The following is a 23,536-nucleotide window of genomic DNA, read 5'->3' as shown; positions in this document are numbered from 1 at the left end:
CAATTAATGTCCTTCCTCAATTGAATACAGATTTCACCTGTGCTAAACTCTTGACCTTTTTTTCTCAGGAATAACACCATAGCTAGATTTCCGCATTGACAACAACCAGTTAAGCTTGACAAGACATCCTCCTCACAATATAGACACCAGCTTTTCAGTATGCACTATGCACCCTAGAAAATTCAACACTCCATTTCAGTCAAGTCAGTTGGATTATCTTCAGACTTCACATTCATTCTTCAAAACATAACATCAGGATTACATTCCGTCAGTGAGGACACTCTCATCCAAAACAGCTAACTATACAATGTCTATCTATATATTTATGTATTAATGAAATTATGGTGCCAGGATATAGAATACATAAAACAATGTTCTTCAGCACAATCAACTGGGCCACACTCTGAAACATAACATTGAGGCAAATGTTGTTATCTGTAACTCAAATTGCAATTTAAAATGGCAAATGAATAATGGTTTTCAGATCTCCACAAACTTGTTTTCATTTTACTGAAAGTGTGCATGTCTGGTTCAAACACATTGATGGATTAGATGAATATAAATATATATATTAAATCCAACACTGCAATGGCACCCTCCTAGGGATGCTGTTTCTGGCCTTATGATGTAACTAGAGTGGCCAGAAATCTCAACCATGAATATGTCAGAGCCACGTCTATATTCGGCCTATAAATAAACACAGTATCATATTTGTATGCAATAACATAGAAAGAAGTTAGATATTGATATTTCTTAGCGAAATGTGTACTCTCAGACAAAGAGATAATCAGGTTACCATAATTTATTTATTCATTTTTATTTTAATGAGTGGAGAATGTGCCATGACATCCTGGCATACTGTGAGATTTGTCCATAAAAGTTCTTTGAGCTATCTTTACATACTTCAACTGTTAATTTTAGCATGTTACTTGTCCAGAAGAAAAAAACAATGGACAAACTGCCTAAAAAACAACATGGAAAACATAAAGATCACATACGGAGAGAGAATTCTTGCAAAACTCTTCTGACTTCACTCTGTGGAATGTTGCATGTAATAATAAAATATCAGTGGTAATAACAAACTTCATTTTTTTATCGTATTTGAACAGTTTGGCCTTTATATACATAGATTTCTTTTTTTCATACTGTAGCATCAAAGTTTTAAAACAAACTTCATCTGGGGAATTTTATTTCGTCTTCAAGGGAAAGTTACAAGGAAATTGATGATTTAAAAAGTCATCAAATGTTCTGTATCTTCTTGTGGCAAAAAATTCAGTTGCACTTTTTTCTCTTTTTTTTCCTTATATACGTAAAAAAAAAAGAAGTAAAGAAAAAAAACCTATCACACAGGAAGTGTCTGTGCTTCAGTGGTAGTTGAAATGTCCGGCGCCCCCTGATGCTTGGAGGTCTTTAGTCCAGCTGCTCCTGTTTTATCCTGTTGCTCTGAAGGCCTCGCTGGGCCCGCCGCAGCTCCCTCTTCAGCACGTACTCGCTGAACTGGGATGAGTCCACGCCACCACCGCATGCACCTGAGATATCGAACCCTCGCTGCTGCAGCCGTTCCAAGACCTACACACACACACACACAACTCAGGTAAGATGTGTGCCAATAAAGCCAGTGTGTTCCGTGCTGTCGTCAGTTGGAAGGAGCCGTCGGCGTTCATTTTGTCAGATTTGACTTGTGGAATCATTTCAGTGGAAAAGATAGAGCAAGCAAATGAAAGAGAGAGACAGAAATTTGACTTGTGGAAGCCAGTGGGCAGTTGGACTCAATGACCAATCTGATTGGTGGAATGCTAGCCCTTGACTAAACATTATGATCTCGGATTATGACCATTAATCCAGTATGGTGCGTTTCCATTGACGCAAATTTCGGCCTGGTGAAATGAGAGCGAATTCGCCGAGGCACGCAAACAGAGTTGGTGAAAGTTTAACTTTATTTAAATGAGAACAACGCAAGAAACAATCACAAGTTCTGGTTCATATGTCACACAAACTTAGTCAGGGCAAATAGACCACTGTAGATGTTAGTTTAAACACTCAAACTTTTCAGGTAGTCGACAGGCCAACTGCATTTCCGGACATTGCATTTCATTGTAAGCCTAGCCAGGCAGCTAGGCTACATGCTACAAAACAGGTATGAAATATATTATGTCTTAGCGACCTTGTTGTTTCTATGAACATGAATTGTTGTTTATAGGCAACATCAACCTAGTCGAGGCATAAAGACCCCATGTATATCTTCATTAAAAGGAACGCACCATCGTTTTATAAAATTAGGTAATTCACTGTCTCCACTAGAGTTAGATAACTGAGCAAGAGAATTTTTGTCTCTGTGGCGTGCATGCATTTATAAGGAGATTTCCTAGGCAGGTATTCACTTGGGACTATGCAGGGGCGAAGCACAGGTGAAGCACTGCTACGTGGGCGCAGAGATTGTCTGTGCTGTGGCGAGTGAGACAAGGTACTTATGTGTTGCGCTATACCTTTTTCTTCGCCATTTGTACTCATGAAAACACAGGCCACAAGAAGTAATTAGGGATTTTCTTTTTGTTGGCTCACTTTTATTCACGACATGCTATGCGGCGACGAGAGTTTCCTTTCACTATGCTAAGCTAAGTTATCGGGGATTAAGACAATGCATGCACGGAGACAAAAAAAAAAGCTCACTTATCTAACTCAAGGGGAGACAGTGAATAACCCAATTTCATAAAACTGTGGCGTGCTCCTTTAAGTAGTTAAACTTTTGAGCTAGCTGATAGCCTAATTACATCGCTTGGCACTGCTTTCAGCCATTAGCCTACTGTTTTGCTGTCCACACCCCTGAGGCGGAATTTCGTTGGGCGAAATTTGCGAGGTGTTTCGCTGTGTGGAAACCTACCGTTATAGACCACAGGTAAAAACTACCTGATATTGGACTGGTGAATGGAAACCATAGAGTCCAAAATCTGTGACTCTATGAGCCTTGTAGTAGAGCTGCATATACAGTGTCTCTCTTCGAGTTACTGCTGTAATATCTCCCTTCGAGATATTTCTCTAATTGACATTTGTGCATTAAAACCAAAAACATTCCCTGAAGAACTTATGACTTCTTGGAAGAGACAAATTTCTCCTTTACACAGACCTAATTTTCAACATGGTTTCAGTATCCAGCAGACAAACTGATGAAATGTAGTGTAAGAAAATTTACCTTCCCACCCAACTCTCCTCCATCTCTCACTGTCACAACAAACACACCCAAACTGTGTTTGGCTGTGATAAATGTAAATGCCTTTTTGAGAGAGTGAAGAGAGGTAAAGAGAAAACAGAGAAGTGTGTGTGTGTGTGTGTGTGTGTGTGTGTGTGTGTGTATGTGCAAGTGCAAGTGCACACACTCAAGTCTGTGTGTGTGTTTGTACATGCATACGAGTTTGTCCCTCATTCTGCAGCCTCGCAGACATCCACAGACGTGTCCGGGGGGCAGTGGGATCATCGCATTCCATCAAAGCGCCCCCAGGGAGCGCTGAGGCTTCTCTCTGTGCCACTTGGCAGCACAGATCCCCAGCAAGTCCCCCCAGCGCCCCGGGCCGGAGCCCCCGCCAAAACTACAAAGGTCTCACTCTGCTGGCGGCCCCCACCCCACCCCACCCCCATCCCATCTCCTCTACTCTCCCCCAGCACACACACACACACACACACACACACACACACACAGCCTCCATTAGGCGCAGATACAGCACCCACTGCGGGCTCGCTTTAATAACCAAACAGGATTATGGGCCCTGCCTGCGGACTACCTGCCAGGGAGTGCACTCTCATAACACCAAGAAGCATCTCCGTGTTTGTGTGAGTGCATGTGTGAGCGTGTCTGTCTGTTTTTGTGTTAAAATATATCATTCCTGTACAAACTTGATTGAAAGTTTCTTGGGAAAGAATAGCACATTTTTTGACTCTGTGGTGAATTTCAAACAGATATTGACAAAGTGTGAGATTCATTTAAAAATCACAGCGGTCAGGAAAGAAAATGCCCCAAGCTTATTATGTGTTGCTGGGTAATTGAGGATGTGTCAAAGCAGAAAGAAGTCTGCACACTCAGGTCCAAAAAAAGTCCAAAAGCTCAGCTGAAATAAATAGCTTGGGGTGCGCCAGGCATCTCACTCATACGGTTCAAGACTTTCCCCTACTCTCATCTCCAACACCTTAAGGTATATTTGACATATTCCCCTTTGTTCTCTTGTACCGAAAACAATGGGAATGCTACTCAAAAAACAGCTTAATAACATAATAACAATAACATTACAAAAACTCATGCTGATCCTCATAGAGAAACATGTTGCAATTTGCTTTATGGCGTGTTGCATCACGCAAACATGTTCATTAAAATAAAAATTCATGAGCATATTGTCTCAGGTGATATTATTATTATATTGTCTCTTCTGATATCATTTATAAACCAGGGATCCTACAGGCATGAGGTGCAATATTCTCTGGTTCTCAAGTGCAATATCATCTTGAAGCTCTTGAATTGAAACCCCAAGCCCTACAGGAAGTAAGTGTCAATGTATAACTTAAATATATTCTCCTTTCCTTCAATATATTCTATGGGTATATGTGAGTTGCACTGGATCAAATATATTATAATAGTAATGCCCCACCCCCCCACCCCCCCCATGACAAACACACACACACACACTAAATGCCCCCTTCTGCTCACCTGAACAGAGTTGAGGTGACAATAGCCATTGAGGGGGAAGCGGATGACATGAGTGGAATCGTGGTTCCAGCCGGCATTGACGGAGTTGCACATGACGTCTCCGATTTCGGGGAAGATGTCCTCGATGAGAGCCTTGTCCCCGCTCAGCGTGATCCTCTCACCGAGGTCCGGCGCCACTCGCACCACCAGGCACTCGCAGGGACGCGACACCCGGCTCAGCTCCTTGTCCTGGCGCCAGCGCTCCAGCTCAGCCAGCAGGGGCTGCAGCTGGAAATACCGGGCCTCCTCATACAGCAGACTGTAGTCCTATACGGCAGTAGAGATAGAGACACAGAGAGAAAGAGAGGGAGAGAGAGAGAGGGACAGAGGGATAGAGAAAGAGAGTATATAACGTCATGTCATTTCACCGGTCTAAAATCATCTCTCCCCACTTTTAAGGAGCTTTAATTCAATTTGATGCTAAATTCCAAAGCAAGAATGCCATTTCTTTAACAAATTGATGGAATAGAAAGCACCTGGCCATGATTGTTTCAGACTGTCTGAAAGAGCGATCATGGCCTCACACTGAACTCCAGCAAGTCTTTTGTCTTTGCTAGTTTTATCTGACATACTTTAAGCGCAGACTGAGTCACCCAGCGGACAGTCCATCAGATAATGTGATTATTTGTTTGCTCTCGGGGCAAGTTTGTAATTAACAGCGAAATGGCATGTAGGAGCTAGCAAACAGGAATCTAATGCTCACACTCAGACAAGGCTAAAAATAAAACATTTTCCACAAAACAGTTGGCACACTGATCTATACTATTAGATTATTACTTTTATCTTACATTGGATATTTTCTCATGTCAAAAAATAGGGCATGTCAACTAAAGCCCCATTTCACTGTGCAGTGATCCCCAGACAGGCAGGTTTCTAAATAGGGTACAACCGATGAGGGTGAAAACCCCTAGGGCAGTTTGGGGGTCTTGCTTAATGGGCCAGTGGCGATGACTCTTTCAAGGACCTTGGATGTCTATCCCCCAGCATACAAGTCTAGTATTTGCTGTGTGTTCTTGTGGGGATAAACCCTGCGGTTTTTTTAGCTCTGGCACCTACACCACTGGAATAAACTCCCAATCCTGAGGAAAATGGCATTTAGTTGCACATTTAACAATCAATGTTGCCAAGAACACAGTGAACTCATGTGACCTAAAATGCTTCAAATTTGCCAGACCTGAATGCCTATAATCCTAAACCCAGAAGCTGCTTCATGTGGAACAACTTTAAAATGTGGTGTATTCACCATGAATATATGTTCAGAATGTGTGTCTGTATGTGTTTATTTTTCCTGAATCCTTGGTTGGGTTTGCTGAAGTTAGATGACTAATGCTATTTGACATATGTGACTCCTGTGAACTCAAGGAAATGTCACAAAAGTGATGAGCTCTTCATGAGAAAGTAAACATTTCCGCTGCTCTGCCCGCTACAACAAACCTAATTGGAGATGACCAAATTCTGGACCAAATGAGAAAGTAAAAAAAAAAAAAACTCATCCTTTCCATAAAACTTGCGCACGACATTTTGAATTGAGTCAGACACTCACTTTGAAGTCATCTGGGATGAGGAGCTTTGAGGTCCTGAGGAAGTTGAGGATGTAGCGGAACATGTGACCATCCCTGTCAATGAAGTAGTGCTGCTTGAGGCTGTCCAGGACAATGGGCTCTGTGCCATCAAAGAGACGGCCAATTCTGTTCGCAGAGACAGTGAGAGAAAGAGTGAGCAAAAGAGAGAGGGAGAAAGAGAGAGGGGGAGAGAGAGAGAAATAATGAGAGGAAGATGCAATATGAGGCAAACATGTGGCACCAAAAGCGACAGCAAGCCTGGCTGAACTCCCTCGCTTGTACACCCACACAGACAATAACAATAAAAACAGAACTGAATAATAAATAAATTATTACAGAAATTGTGGATTAAACCCCTGGTCAGACACAGAGGTTGGGGCCATCTGGTGGAGGTTGGGCCCCAGGGTAGAGTGCTCCAGGGGCCCTGCCTAAGGGGACAGCGTGGCCCTTCATCTCCAGATGGCCCCCATACCCTTTGGACCTGTACTGCTTCTGGGGCATCTGTCAGTGTGACAGAACTGCCTTTGTCTGGGCTCTGTGTTCAGCAGTTCAACTACCAAAAACAGTCGCAGTAACAGAAGGTATTTAAAAATAAAGCCTGGGAATATTTGCTGTTTAGAAAGTTAGCAGGGCAGTGATGCAACGATGATGAAATTTGTTTAACATAAATACATTTCAAAAGACATGATTTATTCAGCTGTGGGATAAGTAGTGGGGATATGACTGAGGAAAGTCAGGCAATGAGTGGAGTATTGCCAACACGCACTTGGTCACGTACACACAAAAAGTGCATATCGGAAGCAATGAGGGAAAAAACACGCAATTTTACATTTCTAATGAGCCTATCTGTGGAACATAATCTGTCAGACATAGTGCTACTATCTGGCAGTGACTGTCAATTTGTGCTAAACACAAATAAGTTGGCAAATAAGTTTAGTGAACAGGAGGAGTGTATGCCAGGACAGGTTGGGGTTAATAAGGGGGGGGGGGTGTATCCATCATGCACTTCACCCCACTCACAGAGACACACTTTGACATTCATCAGTTCTGTCATGGAGGATGACAGTCAGCGGTCACGGATCTAATAAAGATGACCAAGACAGACAAGGGGCTGCATTAGATCTATTTCACTTTCTGAATCATGCCATGTCCTTCAAAACAGTGTCCAGCCAACACTGCTTGGGGTGTTACACACTGCAGACATGGACTGTGAAACAAAGGCTATTGTCAGTTGTGGTGCTTGTCTGTAAAATACAGCGTAAAAGATCCCTGTATTTATCACTTTTGTGAGCAATAACTAAAATGAATTTTCACCAACCATGCTGGTTGCTGTGACAAGATGCGTGATGTGAAGACGGTCTGGAGGCAATGCTCACCTGGACTCGGGGTATTTTGTTAACGTGGCCAGACTGCTGGTATACATGTGGCCACCAACGTCAATGTGCACTGGTGCGTTGGACTTAGTGAGCTGGGCAGGAGTGGGGATGCCCTGGTTACTCAGTGGAGAGGCCGGTGATCTGGTTATCATGGGTCTGGACATATTGGACCGGTTATCCTGTCAAAAACAACAACTTTAAGGTCAGCAGGTCACAGAAATTATTACGCTGTATTCATGTTACTGGACTACATATATAATGATGTCAAACTAGCCTGATTTTGTTGGTATGTAGTTCCATTTTATTCAAAAAATACAATAAAATAAAGCATTGTTCTGATATGCTTTGTTTGCACTGGTGGCCACCATTCATTGAAATGTATACATTTCCCATGAGATAAAAAAAGATCTGACAGTAACAGAGAGAGGAGGAAAGAAGCAAATTCAGTGTAACATTTAGTGTAGATGGTGACTTAACCACCAGCAGCATCAGGCTGACCATATGTCCAATTATTACCAGCTCTGAAACAAGGACACCTTTAGTGTGTCAATTAGAAGAAAAAAATACTTGGCTTTCTAACTAAATGTGTAAGATATGCATTAAGACCAAACAAATCACTGGGTAACAAAACGTAATTTGGCAGAAAAGTCATGGGGATGTTTGACTATACATGTTTCATACATTCGCTCGTGTGACAGGAGGTAAAATACAAGATAATATATCACAATGCACAGGGCACAACTTTCTAACCAACCTGCACTGATTCCAGGTCAATTCAGAGTATACTGTTTTATCCTCTGTTCTCTCTTGAAATTGCCTCATGAGATGGACATTCTATGTGCTATGCACACAAGGATGACTTTATGGAAAAAGCTAGCCATGGTATGGACCAAATAGGTTTTAAGTAGTCTAGTAGAGGATTAGAACTCGAGAAGACTTAGGAAAAGGAGGGTGATTTTTACTTTACATTTTTTACAAACCATAAGACAAGTTGGACTGTAACCGTAATGTACGTGGTCAGAGTTTCCTTTTTTACGACATCTGGGGAAATGTAGGCTATATATTAGATCAAGATCGGCGATGCATTAACGAGTAAACTGGAAGTTCTAGTAATCCCAAATAGTAGGACACTGACAAAATGTATACTTTTCTTACTAGACTACCGCGAGAACAGATATCTCAGTACTACAAATAGTAAGCAGCTGTTCCGGATTCGTCACATCATCACTTTATGAGTCCTTCAGTCTACTGGAGGCAAAGTTGGAAAAAATAACTTCCGACCACAACGCTCATCATACTCTTCTTTCACACATCATGATTAAAAGGCTCGTGTTTTCTTTGTATAAGCTACCTAAGAATATCAATTACCTGCACTGTCAAAGGGGCAGATTGTTCACGTGGGAGGGCACCGTCACTCATGGATATCACAATCGCGGAATCTCTGTATTCTGTCGGACGAAGTCTTTTGGCTACAGCCTGTCCAGTACCATCCAAGAAAGGTAAAGAGGGTGGTCGGGTCTTCGTTTTATGATTCGTTAAGTCCATGATAACCATCAAATCCATAAGAGTTGCAGTCGACTCAAAGACAGACCGGTTTCCTCGTGTATTGCCTTACCATCCTTCGGAATAACAGCGACAGTAGCCTACTAAATGGGACAGATAAGATGAACTAAAACGGGTTCCTTACAGCGAAATGTTATCCACTATGAACCACCCTTTCGTCTAGTGATAAGGCTTCAGAAACTGCCCGAGGTAAAATTCGAAATGAATATTACGGAAAGGTATCGTAAAAGTCCTGTCCCATAATGTGACCCTTCTTTGTTTAAAATTCATTCATCTGTTCTTATTACGCACGCGTCTAATATATACATTTGTGGTTCTTCATCGTGAGTTCGTTGTTTCACCTCCAGCTCTCAAGCGCTTTTCTCTGTCTAACGCACAGGAACAGCTTCAGGTGAAGATCCACACTTTCGAGGAGAGCACATCAGAAGGCGTGCACATTTCCCAGCACAATGAATGGATCATATTTCAAATGATTGCCCGGGGTATTTGCCACATATTGTCAGCGTTTAAGGCAATGCGGCAAAACTGTAGCTGTGCGGAGGGAATAACATTACAAGTATTTAAGCCACAGTACATAGTGGATTAAACTGTAGGCTACAACGCAGTCTGATAGTAACTTTGTGAATAAAACCCACCTCCTGTTGCTAATCCAGAAATCTCTACATTATCCAAATACCCTCAGGGCAGTAGTGACCTTCTCTATACAGCAAACTCCCCCATTTTCCTTTTGGTTTCCATAAGCTTGGGCAGACTATGCATACAGGCATTTGTTTTTAGAAAATAGCCACAGCCTCTGTGAACTATGCCTGCACATAATTATTCTTAAGCTTAAATGGGGTTATCTGATCCACAGAATGCATTTCGAAGCTAGAATTGTCAATAATAGTTTAAATGTGATTGGGTTCTATTCAAATCAAACAATTATTTCTATTATTACTGATTTTGCACAAATATGTTAGGAGACAGGTCTGATTGCCATGACCTCATAGGCTAGCTCTGTTCTAAAAAACACTGGCTTCAGAAAATACTAAATATTTTGTGTATATGAAATAAATACCCTTCACTAAAATGTGCATATTTCTGAAAAACCAAGGATAAACTGATTCAGCTTCTTTATGAGATGCACATAGGCGTAACATGTTCTTGGAGAATGTACTGCTGAAAGCAACTTTAAACCCAGCATCCTCAGGAATAACCCTCAAACGTAGACCAGTCAAACTCCTACTGCCTTCCTTTCCCTCAAACATCTGAGAGAAAATGCACCCATGAGCTCAGAAGAAGGTTGTGAATAAATTATTACCAAGTGTGTCACAAAAGGAACCCGGCTTTTTTAAAACATCCATGTTTCACTTCTAAATTGGAGGTGTCGGTTTCACACCTAGATACTCAATTAGCAATTAAGCCTGCCTTTGAGTGCTGCTGGTCTTCGTGGTGGCGGCGGCTGTGGTGGTGGTGAGCAATCCCAGCCTGATTTGCATGCCGTTTGTGCCTGAGCTGATAAGAGCCGAGGCAGAAGCCATGCATAGTTTTAAAAATTCAACTCCAGGATCAGTGGCAGGAGCCAGGGGGCCCGTGGGGCGCCGAGCGGCTCTTCAAAAGGGGGGACCTGTGTGAGGCAGATGGAAGAGTGCGTGGGATCACACTCCGAATGCAGGTAATTTGTTCCCTGACTAATTTGCAGAGATGGTGTGCGCTTGTGAGTGAGTGAGTGAGCAGGCGAGCAAGTGAATGTGTGTGTGTCTGTGTGTTTGAATGTCTGACTGAATCCAGCCAGCAACAGTGAGGAAGGAGAAGAAGAGGAAGGGGAAAAATAGAAAGTGAACAAGCTGCACTATGAAGCGGGCCACCCTAAAAGGCTTGTCATCTGCAGGCGGGGGGCTAATGTGCCAAGGCAGCGGGCGTCATGACCGTTATCATTAAGGTGTGTGTGTCTGTGTGTGTGGGCAGTGTTTGAGAGAAGTGCCCTGAGGCACACACCAGTACAACACAAAACAGACACAGACATCAAATCCCAACCTTAATGTTTTTTTTTTATTTTTTAAATGAAGGACCCGATTTGAAGTATTGTATGACACCCGCACCTCAACACAGACACACACACACACACACACACACACACTCTCATCTTAACCTTCAAATGCAAACAAACTTAGATGTGTTTGGACATACATCCCACAATCATTAAACAAGGTTGGCTTTATGATTACATGAAAGTCTCCACATATTACAGGTTTTTAAAAAGAGCCTCAGTATTGAGTAGCAATGTGTGTATGATCCAAACACCAGTTGAAATTACACTAACCTGTTGCGGTTTTCCATGCAATATGCTACAATGTACAGTACAACCTTAACTCTCACTGGTTGCTGACCATCATCTGTTCCAAAACAAAATATAAGCCAGGTCTGTTTACTTAAGCCAGGCAAAACATGCCACCCACACAAATGACTAATATTCATTTGATTGTGAATGTGCTAACTACTTCCCCGTGCCAGAAGACACATCTGGACCTGGTTTGGGCTTGACTCATTCCTTTGATTGTAGATGGTTTTGAACTAAATTTGAATTGAAGTCTGCTTTAAACTACCTGCTTATCACTGAATCCATACATGACCCAGCATTTGATCAGGCATAACTTAACTTTCAGAACGAACACTTGAAGCATAGGCCTCTACTGTATGATTCTCTTCCCTCACCTTAACAAAAAGTATGAATTATGCATATTTCAATATCTATACTGACAGTAAACCTCTAACGCAAACTAGGATTCATTTAAGCTTATAACTAGACTCCAAACTGTAAAGAATACTATGGATGAAACGGCTACATATTTTCAAGATGACAGCCTGTTGAAATGGAGTAGAGGTACACTGTAATAGTCCACTCATCTGTCGGGTTAGCACTATTGTGTAGCCGATCATATTCCCTGGAATGTGAGAATTCATTTGAGGCATCTTTCAATTAAGGCATCTTCAATGCAGTGTCCCGAACTGCCCTACAAGCCACAGAAGACATGTCATACCTCAAAAAGTTAACACATGCTTTTTTATCATCAAATCATTCTCTTTATCAGTCAGCTACAGATGGTTCACTAAACTATAGTAACAGTAAAACCACTTCATAAACATGTGTTTTAAATTATTGTTGGAAATGTCCAATACGTATACTTAAGCCTCGAGGGTCTACATATCAGTTCGTACCGCGAAGAGTGTGGCATATGGTTGGAGCCGATTGGGACGCGACGAGGAGCCAGGTGTGGCATTGGTAGGTTAAGTAGCCTATCTGTTACACTACGGGCTGAAGAGTTTCCCAATCGCGAGTGACTCAGACGCATTATAGGGCAGACAGAAGACAGCGTAAGTCACACAGGATGTAACTGCAAATTTAGAAGTAAATAAACACAAGTCATTCTGTACGATTGCCCAACTTCCAAACGAATGATGTCCAAATAGGCTGCATGCCATGTCAGACTTTTGGTAGACCGATCGTTTGCGGTGCCGCGTCTGTATCGAGGATGGCTGATGTGTGACTAGTTTTAAACGCCAAACAGTGAGAAAAGGAAAGCAACATTTCATTTGTAATTTTCAAAGAGTGGGCTCTCGTTACAAAATGATGGTGAGTAGGCTACAAAGAGATGATTCATGAAATTGGCACTGACGTGTGTAGAATAGGTACCTCCTGTCTTACAAAATAAGAAAACCCCTCCGGCAAATTACTCCACAATGGCGTCTTTCATTAGCGGATCTGGGGCACTCAGTAAATGGAACTGGTTTAGAACAGCCAGGAACTAAAAAGAACCTCACTCGAAATGTGTAGATGTGATGTATTAAAACGTATGACAAACAGACGCGGAACCTCTGTTAATGAGTTCCACAGAGCTTTAGCAACACGCCAGAAGCGTGACGATGGCTAGCTTACAGTTGTCTCCGTGAAGGTCGAGTAAAGAAAGCTAACGAATCCAGACATCATGCGTTTCAGTCGCGACACAAGCTTGAAATACAGATATAGAACAAAACACTGAACAATATCCAGGAAGTGGTTAAATATTTTTGTTGGAACTGTGGCGCTCATCGACTGGCACATGCGTAAAAGCGACTGCGCCCTGAATGTCCTAGTCAAACCAAGCGTCAGAAATAATAGCAAAGCAAATAAATCCGCGCTTACCTGAAACATTGATGAACATAAAGTTGCTTTTTGAGAACCTATTCCTTCCGATTTCGCTTGCGATCTGCCTCCCTTGCTACACCAGAGAGAAATGCAATAGCTTGGCTAAGGTAGACAGAACAAAATACAGAGAATACTTGCTCCAGGGCTTCGAAACCCCTCAAGGCAAAGATCAGGATACAATTAGCTCATGTCTCTAGCCCAGTCTAAACCAATCTGCAAAATAAAACTCCCGGTGAAAGAACAGAACATCGAAGCAGCACGTCGGCCTACCATCTACATTTATATTTTGAATCTTAAAATCGTGTAAAGATCCAGATATTTTTTTCGGCACAAACAGACTCACTCCTTCCAACTTATCCAATGCACTCTTCCACAGAAAAGCTGATTTTAATCGTTATGATTAGTTTTGATGTAATGTTCCTGCGGGCAATTTTTGCAAATGGATGGAGTGTTTCTTTGCCAAAAAGGAAAGGCAGCAGATGATGATAATTATATAGATTGTTGGTTCGATCTTTTGATTTTTTAACGGCACTTTTTAAGTCCAAAGTGTTGGTGGACTTTGACACACATCATGAGATCCTGGAACTTGTTGATTTCAATCAACTTCTTTAATCAATGGATGTATGCTTTAAGGAAAAAAATGACACATTTTTCTTTCGCACTTTCCCTCTCCTCCCTATGGCCAACCTCCAGAATGACGTTGTTATATAAATAAGCACTTGCAGCCTGGTTTGCCCCAATCAAGTCTGAATCAGCGCCCGGGGCAGATACGAGAGCTCATTTCAAATGTTCAACCATGCATAATTTCAAGAAAATTGAGGCGCTTCCCTCCCAAGCTTTTAGTTTCAAACTGTGGGATACTGATAGCAAAGGGCACAGCGCAATACAACCCGTGCATTTTGCAGTAAGGAAATGCTATGCATGTTAAATAAACCGGTTTCATTTGGTTTAGATGTACATGATGTGTTATTTTACTATTTGAGTGTGATATATTGAAATAGACTGTTTATATGCTTACTGAGGCAGGATTATACTTTATTACAGTATAATACTGTATGTTCAATTTCAGGTTAAGGGAATGCATTGTTATGCAAGGTTGATTCATTTCTGTTGTTTTTTTCTTTTTTTTTTCTTTCAGTTTTGAAACATACCGGTCACTTACTGAGCATTTAACTTAGCCTACCACTCGCCATAATTTCCTCTTTCGCCCCCTGTCTGTCGTATATTGCAACTGGCCAATAAGAAGTTGCCAAAAGGCCTTTAAAATGTAGTTAAATGAAAGCATGTTGGAAAGAATAGTTTGACAGAATTTACTGTTTAGCCTTATAAAAATGTATAGCCTAAGTCAGTGATTCTTAAACGTTTCACAATGAGTACCACCTCAGAAAACAATTGGCTCTCCAAGTACCACCATTATTACTTGCATTAAAATACAATAGTGTAGGCCAGTTTAACATTACATTGTACATTGTACTTACTTTGTTGCTGGCAGGTGCCATGGAAGCTTCACTAGTCACTTTTGCTGGGCTCATTGTCACCACCTTCAGTTTCTGCTCAACATATTCACCACACTTCTCTTTCTACTACATCCAGTTTGGAGCCATGATTGCATGAATGTTTTTTGATCCCATCGTGTTTGCTTCCTTGTCACCCATTTGCTAATGCTCCATACTTTTAAACTAGCCTAGTAGGCCTATTGTCTGATCATAAAAATGAATATAGGCCTACTTTTTTCATGAAAGACAAAAAATAGTTGAAATTTAACTTCAGTGATTGTTCTTTTGATATAATTTGAAGTGATTGTCATCTTTCTAAACATTTTTTGGAGACTCCTGGAGTACCACTAAGGAGTCCGCGTACCACCAGTGGAACCGTAACACAGTTTGAGAACCACTGGCCTATATTGATTCAAAGTCACATTTCTGAAATGTTCAGGGAAATCATGATTCATCGGCACCTATCTTACAAACACGCAGTTGAAGAATAGGACAGAACACAGTATTATTACTTATGAGATGGAAAACACCATCTAAGTAGTAATCCTTTATGCTTACCTTTGATCACATGTGATATTCTTATGAGTAGAATTAGTGAAGAAAATTAAAATATGTGAGTATGTATTGGCACATCCATTACAATATTTTTTATTGTAGTTTTATTATGATGAGTGGCAAAGCCTTTATCTTTTGCTCCCGGTAATTAATGTCATATTCCTTTGTGAGATGCCATAGAAGCTAAACGTTTTAAAAAGAGCTCTAGAACTGGAGGAGGAGATTCGACTTCAAAGGAGATGACAAATAGAAGTAGTGTCTCCTAATCTGCTTGCTGTGTGTTGACTGAATGGAAACGAAATAATTAATATGTAGTTTTCCCACACATTGCACTGTGACTCTTTGGCCATATCAGCGATTGCTGCTGAAGAAACCAAAGTGCAGTCCAGGAAATCGGTGAGGCTGAGGGGTTGTTGGAGGGTTGAGGGGTAGAGAGTGAGTGGGGAGGCTAACATTGTGCTTTTTGACCACCGTCCCAGAGGAAAACAAACAGAGGATTAAAGAGTTTGGATGAAGTTATTTGCCCCCAAGGGTTAAGCAGCCAAAGCCCAAACACCCAGACCCTTTTTGCTCTGTTTCCCTCTGCCCTGCACTCTATACAGTATCTCTCCCATCAGGCAAAGTCATTGTAGCACAGTGTAAGCATAACCCAGGGCTTCTGTTTTCCCTGCATCATTTGTCTTCTACACAGGTTAAAACAATGCGCCCATCACTGTTTTTTTTTTAAAAGTTTAAGGTAGAGGTTTTAGGACAATAGAATGTGTAGAAGAAGAAGAAATCTTATTGTTTTCAGATTGTGAACTGAAGGGCGTGTTTTCCTTGGAATCAGACTTGGCTGCTGTGGCAATAACAACAAGAGGACTCTGACAGAGTAGAGTTTTGGTGAAGAAATTACTCAAATGACTTGCAGATGTGGAATGCCCAAAACAGAAATGGCTTGGCTGCAGGCTCGGATGACATCATGCAGTACTTGAACGTAGCATAAAGCATAACCTGTAGACATCTCTCCCTCTATAGTCAACTTTACCGTTTTGAGTTATGAAGACACAAGGGCAGCAAAGCCATGATGATGCTGAAGGTGAATGATTCGGTGGTTGTAGAAGGTGCGGTCGCTCATCAGAGAAGAGCAATGAAGTCCAGATAGAGATCTGCAGTGGCTCCATCAGCAGACTGAACGACAGAGTGTTTTTATTCATTCAGTTGTTTTATTAGGACTTGGCTAGGTTTCGTGATTATTCATCATAACTTCTGAGACATGAACAGACAAAAGACATGACAAAAGAGACAAAACTGATGAATTTTTATTAATCATTCGAATTAATAGTGCTTAAAATGGGCCCAAGTTCAACATGAGAACCATTGGTCACAACCAGAGTAAACTACAATTATTATCCATAGAAAAAGTGGACCAGGTGGAGGTAGCTTCATTCCGACACATTCCCTTGTTGTGGAAGAGGTAGTGACATTGCAATCAAAACTGAGAGAGGGAGTAAAATGGAGGAGTGTGTGTGTGTGTGTGTGTGTGTGTGTGTGTGTGTGTGTGTGTGTGTGTGTTGGGGGTGTAGGGTAATGCTGGGAGGCTCCAATAAAATGTAATCCTATTATATGCTCCCCTCTAGAGGGCAACAATAATAAAGGTTTCCCTAATAACACGCGCAGGCCAGCCCCAAATGGGAAAAAAAGCTCCTCTCTGGATAAGTCCCGTGGCCACAGATGTAAATACGCACTATCTCATTAGCCTTCCTGCAGTGGACTGCGCACTGTGCCACCGAGCTTCACAACGGCAGAGCAACAGTTAAGAGATACAAATGGACCGCATCAAAATGGGAGTTGGACCTAATACGCATTGCTTCAGTCTAAGCATCCTTCAGTCCTGTGTGTGTGTGTGTGTGAGGGGAGGAGGAGGAAGGAGTGGGGAAGTGAGGGAGTGTGCTGGTAGGGCCCTGAGGAGGCCAATCAGGGCCTCTCCGCCCCCATCCTGTCTGCGATCCCCAGACTCAGGTGCGCCATGCGTTGGATAATAATGCCCAAACTTATTTATGCACTGTTGATCAGGTTGTTGGGAAGCACACTAGCGCTTACAAATGAATCTCCTTTAAAGGAAAATGAGAAGGAGCATCTCAATGACAAAAAGCAAGGAAACAAAGGAATGGTGCTCTCTGGTTTGTGAAATGAAACTGTTTTTTTTTTTCAAAGATGGAGAGGAGAAAATGCAAGCACTCAAACTTGTGTACTTGACATGACAAACTTGTAACTTGTGTACATGACATGACAACGTTTTGTAAATAATATTGAAACAGTGTAACAATAACATTAGATTGACTGAGGACTACTGTCATTTGATTATGTGTTTGAAAGGTTCCTTATGAAACCATGGCGACCATAGCACCGCCAGTACTATCACGATTATTAAAACTATTCTGCAAAATGATTCACAGCACCAGTCCTTTGTGAGGAAATGAAAATTATCCGATCAAGACCATTTCCTTGAGAGCAATAAGTCTACCCTCTTGCAAACCTTGCGATGTGATAGTGATGAAATGCCATCCTGCCAATGGAACATTCTGGGACATTACAATATTTATCACTAGTGGCGGGATGAGAGCACGGTTTCAATGTCATTCTCCAGACATACAACTGTCATTCCTGACGGTGAGTTATTAAGTGAGCAACTCTAACAGCATTATGAGGCCCCAGAATAATAAAGCTTTATTTGTCGTTCTGTGCCTCTGACTGAGGTGTGTGTGTGGTTGTTTGTGTCTGCGTGTATGTGCCTGAGAGAGAGCAAGAGAGAGAGAGAGAGAAAGAAAGAAGATGGAGAATGTCGCATTCCTTCCTGTTCCTCTACCACCCGCTAACCCCAGAGCTGCAGACTCGGGCGGTTTGCAGAATCAAACAATTTCACGCAGCTACTGGAGGAGGAAATGAACTGAGCCCAGAGCAATAATAAAATTATACAAATGTTATTACAGACTTGCCTGCTACTGTCCTACTTTAATTCAAATTTGGGCACTCCAGGCACCGCTGGTGGCAGAGACCTTCCTGAATAAATCAACATTAGCTTACGTCTAAATTATTAAGGAAGTAGGAGACTTTCTTGTTTATAGTATGAATTATTAACCAAGTGTTTAACTGTGTTATTTTCTTGAATCCCTAAATATTAATTGCTAATGATCTTAAAGGTGTGTGTTTTATCTTTTGCCCTTCAACACTCATTTTGCCGGAAGATGCTTTTCAACCCAAGTTTGAGTGGTTTAGGGAACCTGCAAATGCCATGTATAAAATGTGAGAACTAATGAATATTGCATGCTTATCCAATGCATTCCATGGTAGAAAAAGAAAAAAAAAGTAGTATATGTTAAATAGTAGGATCTGAGACATTCATAAAATATGCAGTATGTCATAGTTAAGAAAATCCTACTCCGTATACAGTAGTTCCAAAATAAATAAATGAAATCCCAAGAACAGCTCTTATTCTATGGTTTTGTGGAATTGTAACTCATTTGTTTAAGGGAGAATTCAAGGTGTTCTCAATCTAAACAGTGAGTAGGTGCTGTAGATGACCAAAGACTTTAATGCATCAATACATGTGCTCGGAAACTAAACTCAGACAATAAATCAAAACAAACAACAATCAACACAGCTTTAAGTTTGTGGGAGCATCTACAAAGCTATTCCTTTAATGTTATCAACTTCTCTGGAATATTCTTTTGATGCCATTATTGGGCATGTAGATAAAATACAAACATGCACAATGCAAAAACATTCTTTTATTAGGAAAATATGTTCTGTCTTTCATTGGATATAACACAGTTAACAGTATTTTGACATTAAATAAAGCCACTAATTATGCTTTTCACATGTCAACAGATTTCCTGCATCCTTTGGCTACCACATCATGTGTAACTGTGGTTGAGGGTCATACTACAAAGTGAGGTTATTGGCTTATCCAGGTAACTTAAGGAGTAACTGCTGTTCGCTAATCTCAGAAGAACACATCACTTTTGAAACAACACATGCTTGGTAAGGTTTTTTCTTTTAAAGATTAGCGGTTTCTCCCAGAGTTGCCTATAGTGACCTCTCTTTGCATACACCCCTCTTATTATAATTGCATGGAAAGTCATCAGAATCATTGTCTCTGGTGGTTAATATGTTTTTTTTAATAAAAAACAAAAAACAAAAGTAGTACCAAACAATCAAAATATTCAATATAATTTTGTGGTGTTATTGTCAGATCTTGTTAAAAGTTGATGTACTCTGTGCTGTGAGACACCTGTGTGGCATTCACCTTGATGCATCATAGGAAAATCAACATTTTCACCATTCATGTCCATCTTGTCAGTGACAAACACACACGGGGGTGATTTTTTCAGAGTGTCAATACTGTTCATGTCTCATTTACAAACGTTTGAAATGAGAGCTGACCCGTCTGACAGACGGTTCCACTGCTGTTCTAGATGTCCATAAAGCACGGGTCTGGAGATATGACCTTCCCATTCCAGCATGTAGACCAACCAAGCCACATGTATTTGCTTTCAAGAGGAGACATCTTTATTGGAGACATGATCTTGTCAGAAGATTCTCGGGATTCTCCATAGACCACACATAGGGTTGAAGTTGACGTGAGTTTACATGCCTCTCTGATGGTATGGACCAAGGCCTACAGACGAGTGTCCTTTAATGTGAGCAAGGTAAGCTTTCGTCCTGGATAGTGGTCCATCACTACTGAAACTTTGTGATAAATTCAGCATCAACAAAGAGGTATGACATGGATTATCCCCCAATATGTATCCTCCTCACATAGTTGCCAAGTGTGATGATGATGCCCAGAACAACTGTAGTCTCTGCCTTTTGTAAGTTTACAGTGGAGTTCAGGCAAGAGAAGATGGTAGGTCCACCACAGGGAGCAGCCCCAGTGTGAAGATAAGACCAGCAATGTCTATATGATGCAACTTTTTGAACAGGATGTATTATAAGTTAGTCTTGGCTTTTTGATGTCAACAATCGGCAAGAAAGAAATCTGCCAGCATCACACTGAAATCAACTGATTTACCGAAGGCATTCCATATTGGATCAGATCATAAACGTCCACAGCTACAAAGAGGACTGAAGAATTTGTTGATATTTGTGGGTGCCTGCATCAAGGGCTAGTAGTTTGTTTGGTTATGTTGCTGACTAGATCATAAACGGCCACAGCAATGGATGGAGGAATGACCAAAGAATTTGTTGATATTTGTTGGTAGAGAACCCACCATGAATATGGAGCGGTGTGGGCCTAGGATGCCAGGCACCACTGTTGAGCCTTCTGGAGGTGTTGTGGGCCTAATTCAATGCAACACTGATGAAGGAATTAAGCTGCCTGCTTGTTTTATACCCTCATAGGTTGCTTTGTTAGTGATTTTGTTTTTTATGGTAAATAGGATGTGTTGATTGGCCGCTGTTGGAGATCCCTAGTGTTACCTAGCACAAGGAATTCAACACCTCTCCTGTGTATATCTGAAATGGAGACTTCATGGGAGGGTATAATCAAACTGAAACTAGCACATGCAGGTGGCCCCTTCAAAATTGCGTGAGTAAAGACATTTCTAGAAATGCATTGTGGTATTGTGCTTTGAGTTGATTTCATTAGTGAACCATATCAATGGTTGATATTATAGTTCTGCACCCCCAGTGTGATACAGAGTATTCCAAACAATGATGAGAAGAAGTATTCCACAGTGCAAATAAAACTTCATCAGCATCGCAGTCGCTTTAGTCCCTCTCATTCTAAAACAGAATGATGCTGCTTCTCCAGAGAGCAGTTCCCCTTCCAGCGGTGATGTGCTGTCTGATCAGTTCATTTGTTGTTCATTTGTTTGTTTGGAGTAAGTACTGGTTAGGCTGTGGTATTGCTATACTCACATTTACCACCCCACTGATAAGGAATAGAATTTCAAATGTGGGCTTAGTTCATCTCAATGCCTCATTGAAGGACACTCCCACAGGCTTGTCTAGACATTGTTGAATTGCTGATCGGTTCTAACAGTGTGGGTTAGGGTTAAGGCAGTACCTTGTGGTTTCTTGTTCTTGCAGAGATTCATAGACAGGGCTACTTACATATTCACAGTGACTAGAGGGGTCTTTGTCCAATTATCTAAGCAATGATGTTATAGGGACAATAAAATATTTTGGTATGAATCAGATCTGACGAATCAGTAATTTCTAAGACACTGTATGACTAGGTCTCAAAAAGAATTCAGGCTTCAACCTTTTCTCCAAGTTTGCCTTCAGATGTTACTATAACAGAGGATAACATGATGCCATTACAAAACCGGATTTTTCTATAAAAAAGTGTGATCTGTAAGACTGGCTGCCATGAATCAAAGACTGTTGGGCTTCTCTCTATTGCTGGGCTCCTTAATGTTTAATCTGCACCTGATGACAGTGTTATGGTATTTGGAGTATTATCTGTCACACCACTGAACAGACCTGCTGAAAACATAACACGATATAGTACATTAACAAGACTGAGCCACGTCTTGTACAGTACATAATGCATATTCATGTATTCATGTATAATAAATATGTCCATGTTTACATCTACGGAGATTTTAATGTTTTTGAATAGAAAAATTACCTTTAGACAGCTGGTAATAGGATCATCATCTGTTGGACTATTTTGTAACATTGCATTTACTGCATTTGTATTTATACTGCTGTATCTTCATGAGAGATGGCATTCTATGGTATGAGCCATCCATGTTCTATTTTCCAAATGGCAGATATATATTGTGCAGTATTCTTCCCTAATTGACCAAACACTCACGCACCAGAAGGTCTCATAATCCTGACTGTATGTCTCTGTTTCTGTGTCTAATGATGTTACATTTTTCTGTGAGTAGAAAACTCCACCCAGTTTGTCTCTACCTCTTTATCGCTCAACGTGGTCACATGAAAATAAACAATCTGGTTTCAGTCTGATTATACTCAAATTAAAAAATGGCATGTCAATTGTGTAATGGAATCAAAAAGCCATTTTATGAAATCAGAAAAAAATAACCTGGAGTGTTTGATTTCCATCTGATTAGATCTGTCATGTAACTAAAACTCTGTTACAGTTGAAGTTTACATTCCTCACTAAAGATTCATCATACCTAGTTGACTTGGCATGCAAAGTGGAATATTCCTTATTTAGATAATAATCTGGCGATTTTATGACATTGGTCTGCATGTAACCAGGGTGACTATTTCAACTATTGTCAGTTGAATGTAATCTGAGCCTCCCCTTTGATCTGACAATATCCAATACCCAAGTGTGTTGCTGCCCTCTTCTGGTCACCTCTTGTAATGATGACATTCTCCAGTGGTGGTGATCTCAGGTTGCATTGGGGAGCCCTGTGTAGTCCGCTGCCAGGTCATGGACTCAGTGAAAATTCACACCTTCATCTCAGGATTGATGGACAACAGGTGGCTGAAAAAGAGCCTAACCTGTTTAGATGTGATGTGCCATAGTAACAGAGTGATATCCTCAGTTGTACTGATGTTCTCATTCATACTTTGGTGAAAATGCACCCTATAGCATATGAGACTGCATGTGTTAGTTCAGTTTCACTGTCAGAAGAGGGCACCACAGTGTTTCTTACCTCTTTATGAGGGTCAGCCTGCATGGAGTTGGACAATGTGTTGGAAATGTCTCTGGACATAAAATAGCTAAAGCACTGTATATTCCACTGCATGTATAAATATTCCTGAATTCAGAAAAAGCTTGAATAATACTCATGACTGCTATTACCTACAAGAGGTGTGTGTGTGTGTGTGTGTATGATGTCTCACCTTTTCCAAATGTGGAACAGGGTGTGTTTTTGGCCTGGGCAGTACAGCTGATGCCAGTGCTGTTTCTGGAAGATGAATGCCATGCCGCTCCACATTCTTGGCTCCGGGGGCTACTTGCTTTGGGACAACTCTGGGAGAAGCTGATTACAGGACTTTTAAATGCCACCGCATCAGGCCAGCCCATAAGGAATGATTAGTTAGCTGACTGTGGTGTCATGTGTTGCTGGGTTCATGGATATTGTTGCTATGTCTGTACCTTTATTAATAAAAGGACA

The 23,536-nt window shown here is 41.2% G+C and overlaps 1 protein-coding gene and 2 long non-coding RNA genes across 7 annotated transcripts; 2 read left to right on the top strand and 1 right to left on the bottom strand.

The window, feature by feature from the left end:
* Positions 1-786: 786 nt before the first annotated feature.
* Positions 787-13,637, bottom strand: LOC125305245 (BTB/POZ domain-containing protein KCTD1). Of its 2 annotated transcripts, none has more exons than XM_048259935.1 (5): positions 13,396-13,637; positions 7,671-7,849; positions 6,276-6,420; positions 4,694-4,999; positions 787-1,569 (listed from the first exon to the last, which is right to left on the bottom strand). In XM_048259935.1, exons 1-5 carry the CDS (start codon positions 13,402-13,404, stop codon positions 1,411-1,413), a joined length of 798 nt encoding a protein of 265 aa, XP_048115892.1. In that variant the 5' UTR covers positions 13,405-13,637; the 3' UTR covers positions 787-1,410. The 2 variants fall into 2 exon arrangements, with proteins under 2 accessions (XP_048115892.1, XP_048115883.1); XM_048259926.1 differs by lacking the exon at positions 13,396-13,637 and adding an exon at positions 9,039-9,695.
* LOC125305257 lies at positions 1,563-4,790 on the top strand. Of its 2 annotated transcripts, none has more exons than XR_007195365.1 (3): positions 1,563-1,594; positions 4,437-4,528; positions 4,702-4,790. It is a non-coding gene; the product is annotated as an uncharacterized LOC125305257 (long non-coding RNA). The 2 variants fall into 2 exon arrangements; XR_007195364.1 differs by lacking the exon at positions 1,563-1,594 and adding an exon at positions 3,747-3,825.
* LOC125305263 lies at positions 9,095-23,536 on the top strand. Of its 3 annotated transcripts, XR_007195369.1 has the most exons (4): positions 12,489-12,846; positions 19,320-19,472; positions 19,907-20,140; positions 23,282-23,536. It is a non-coding gene; the product is annotated as an uncharacterized LOC125305263 (long non-coding RNA). The 3 variants fall into 3 exon arrangements; XR_007195370.1 differs by lacking the exons at positions 12,489-12,846; positions 23,282-23,536 and adding an exon at positions 9,095-9,169 and having other exon boundaries at positions 19,907-21,171; XR_007195368.1 differs by lacking the exon at positions 23,282-23,536 and having other exon boundaries at positions 19,907-21,171.

Source organism: Alosa alosa, chromosome 1, assembly GCF_017589495.1.
Source record: "Alosa alosa isolate M-15738 ecotype Scorff River chromosome 1, AALO_Geno_1.1, whole genome shotgun sequence".
In the NCBI taxonomy this organism is placed as follows: domain Eukaryota; kingdom Metazoa; phylum Chordata; class Actinopteri; order Clupeiformes; family Clupeidae; genus Alosa; species Alosa alosa.
This window is presented reverse-complemented; position numbering and strand designations above follow the sequence as displayed.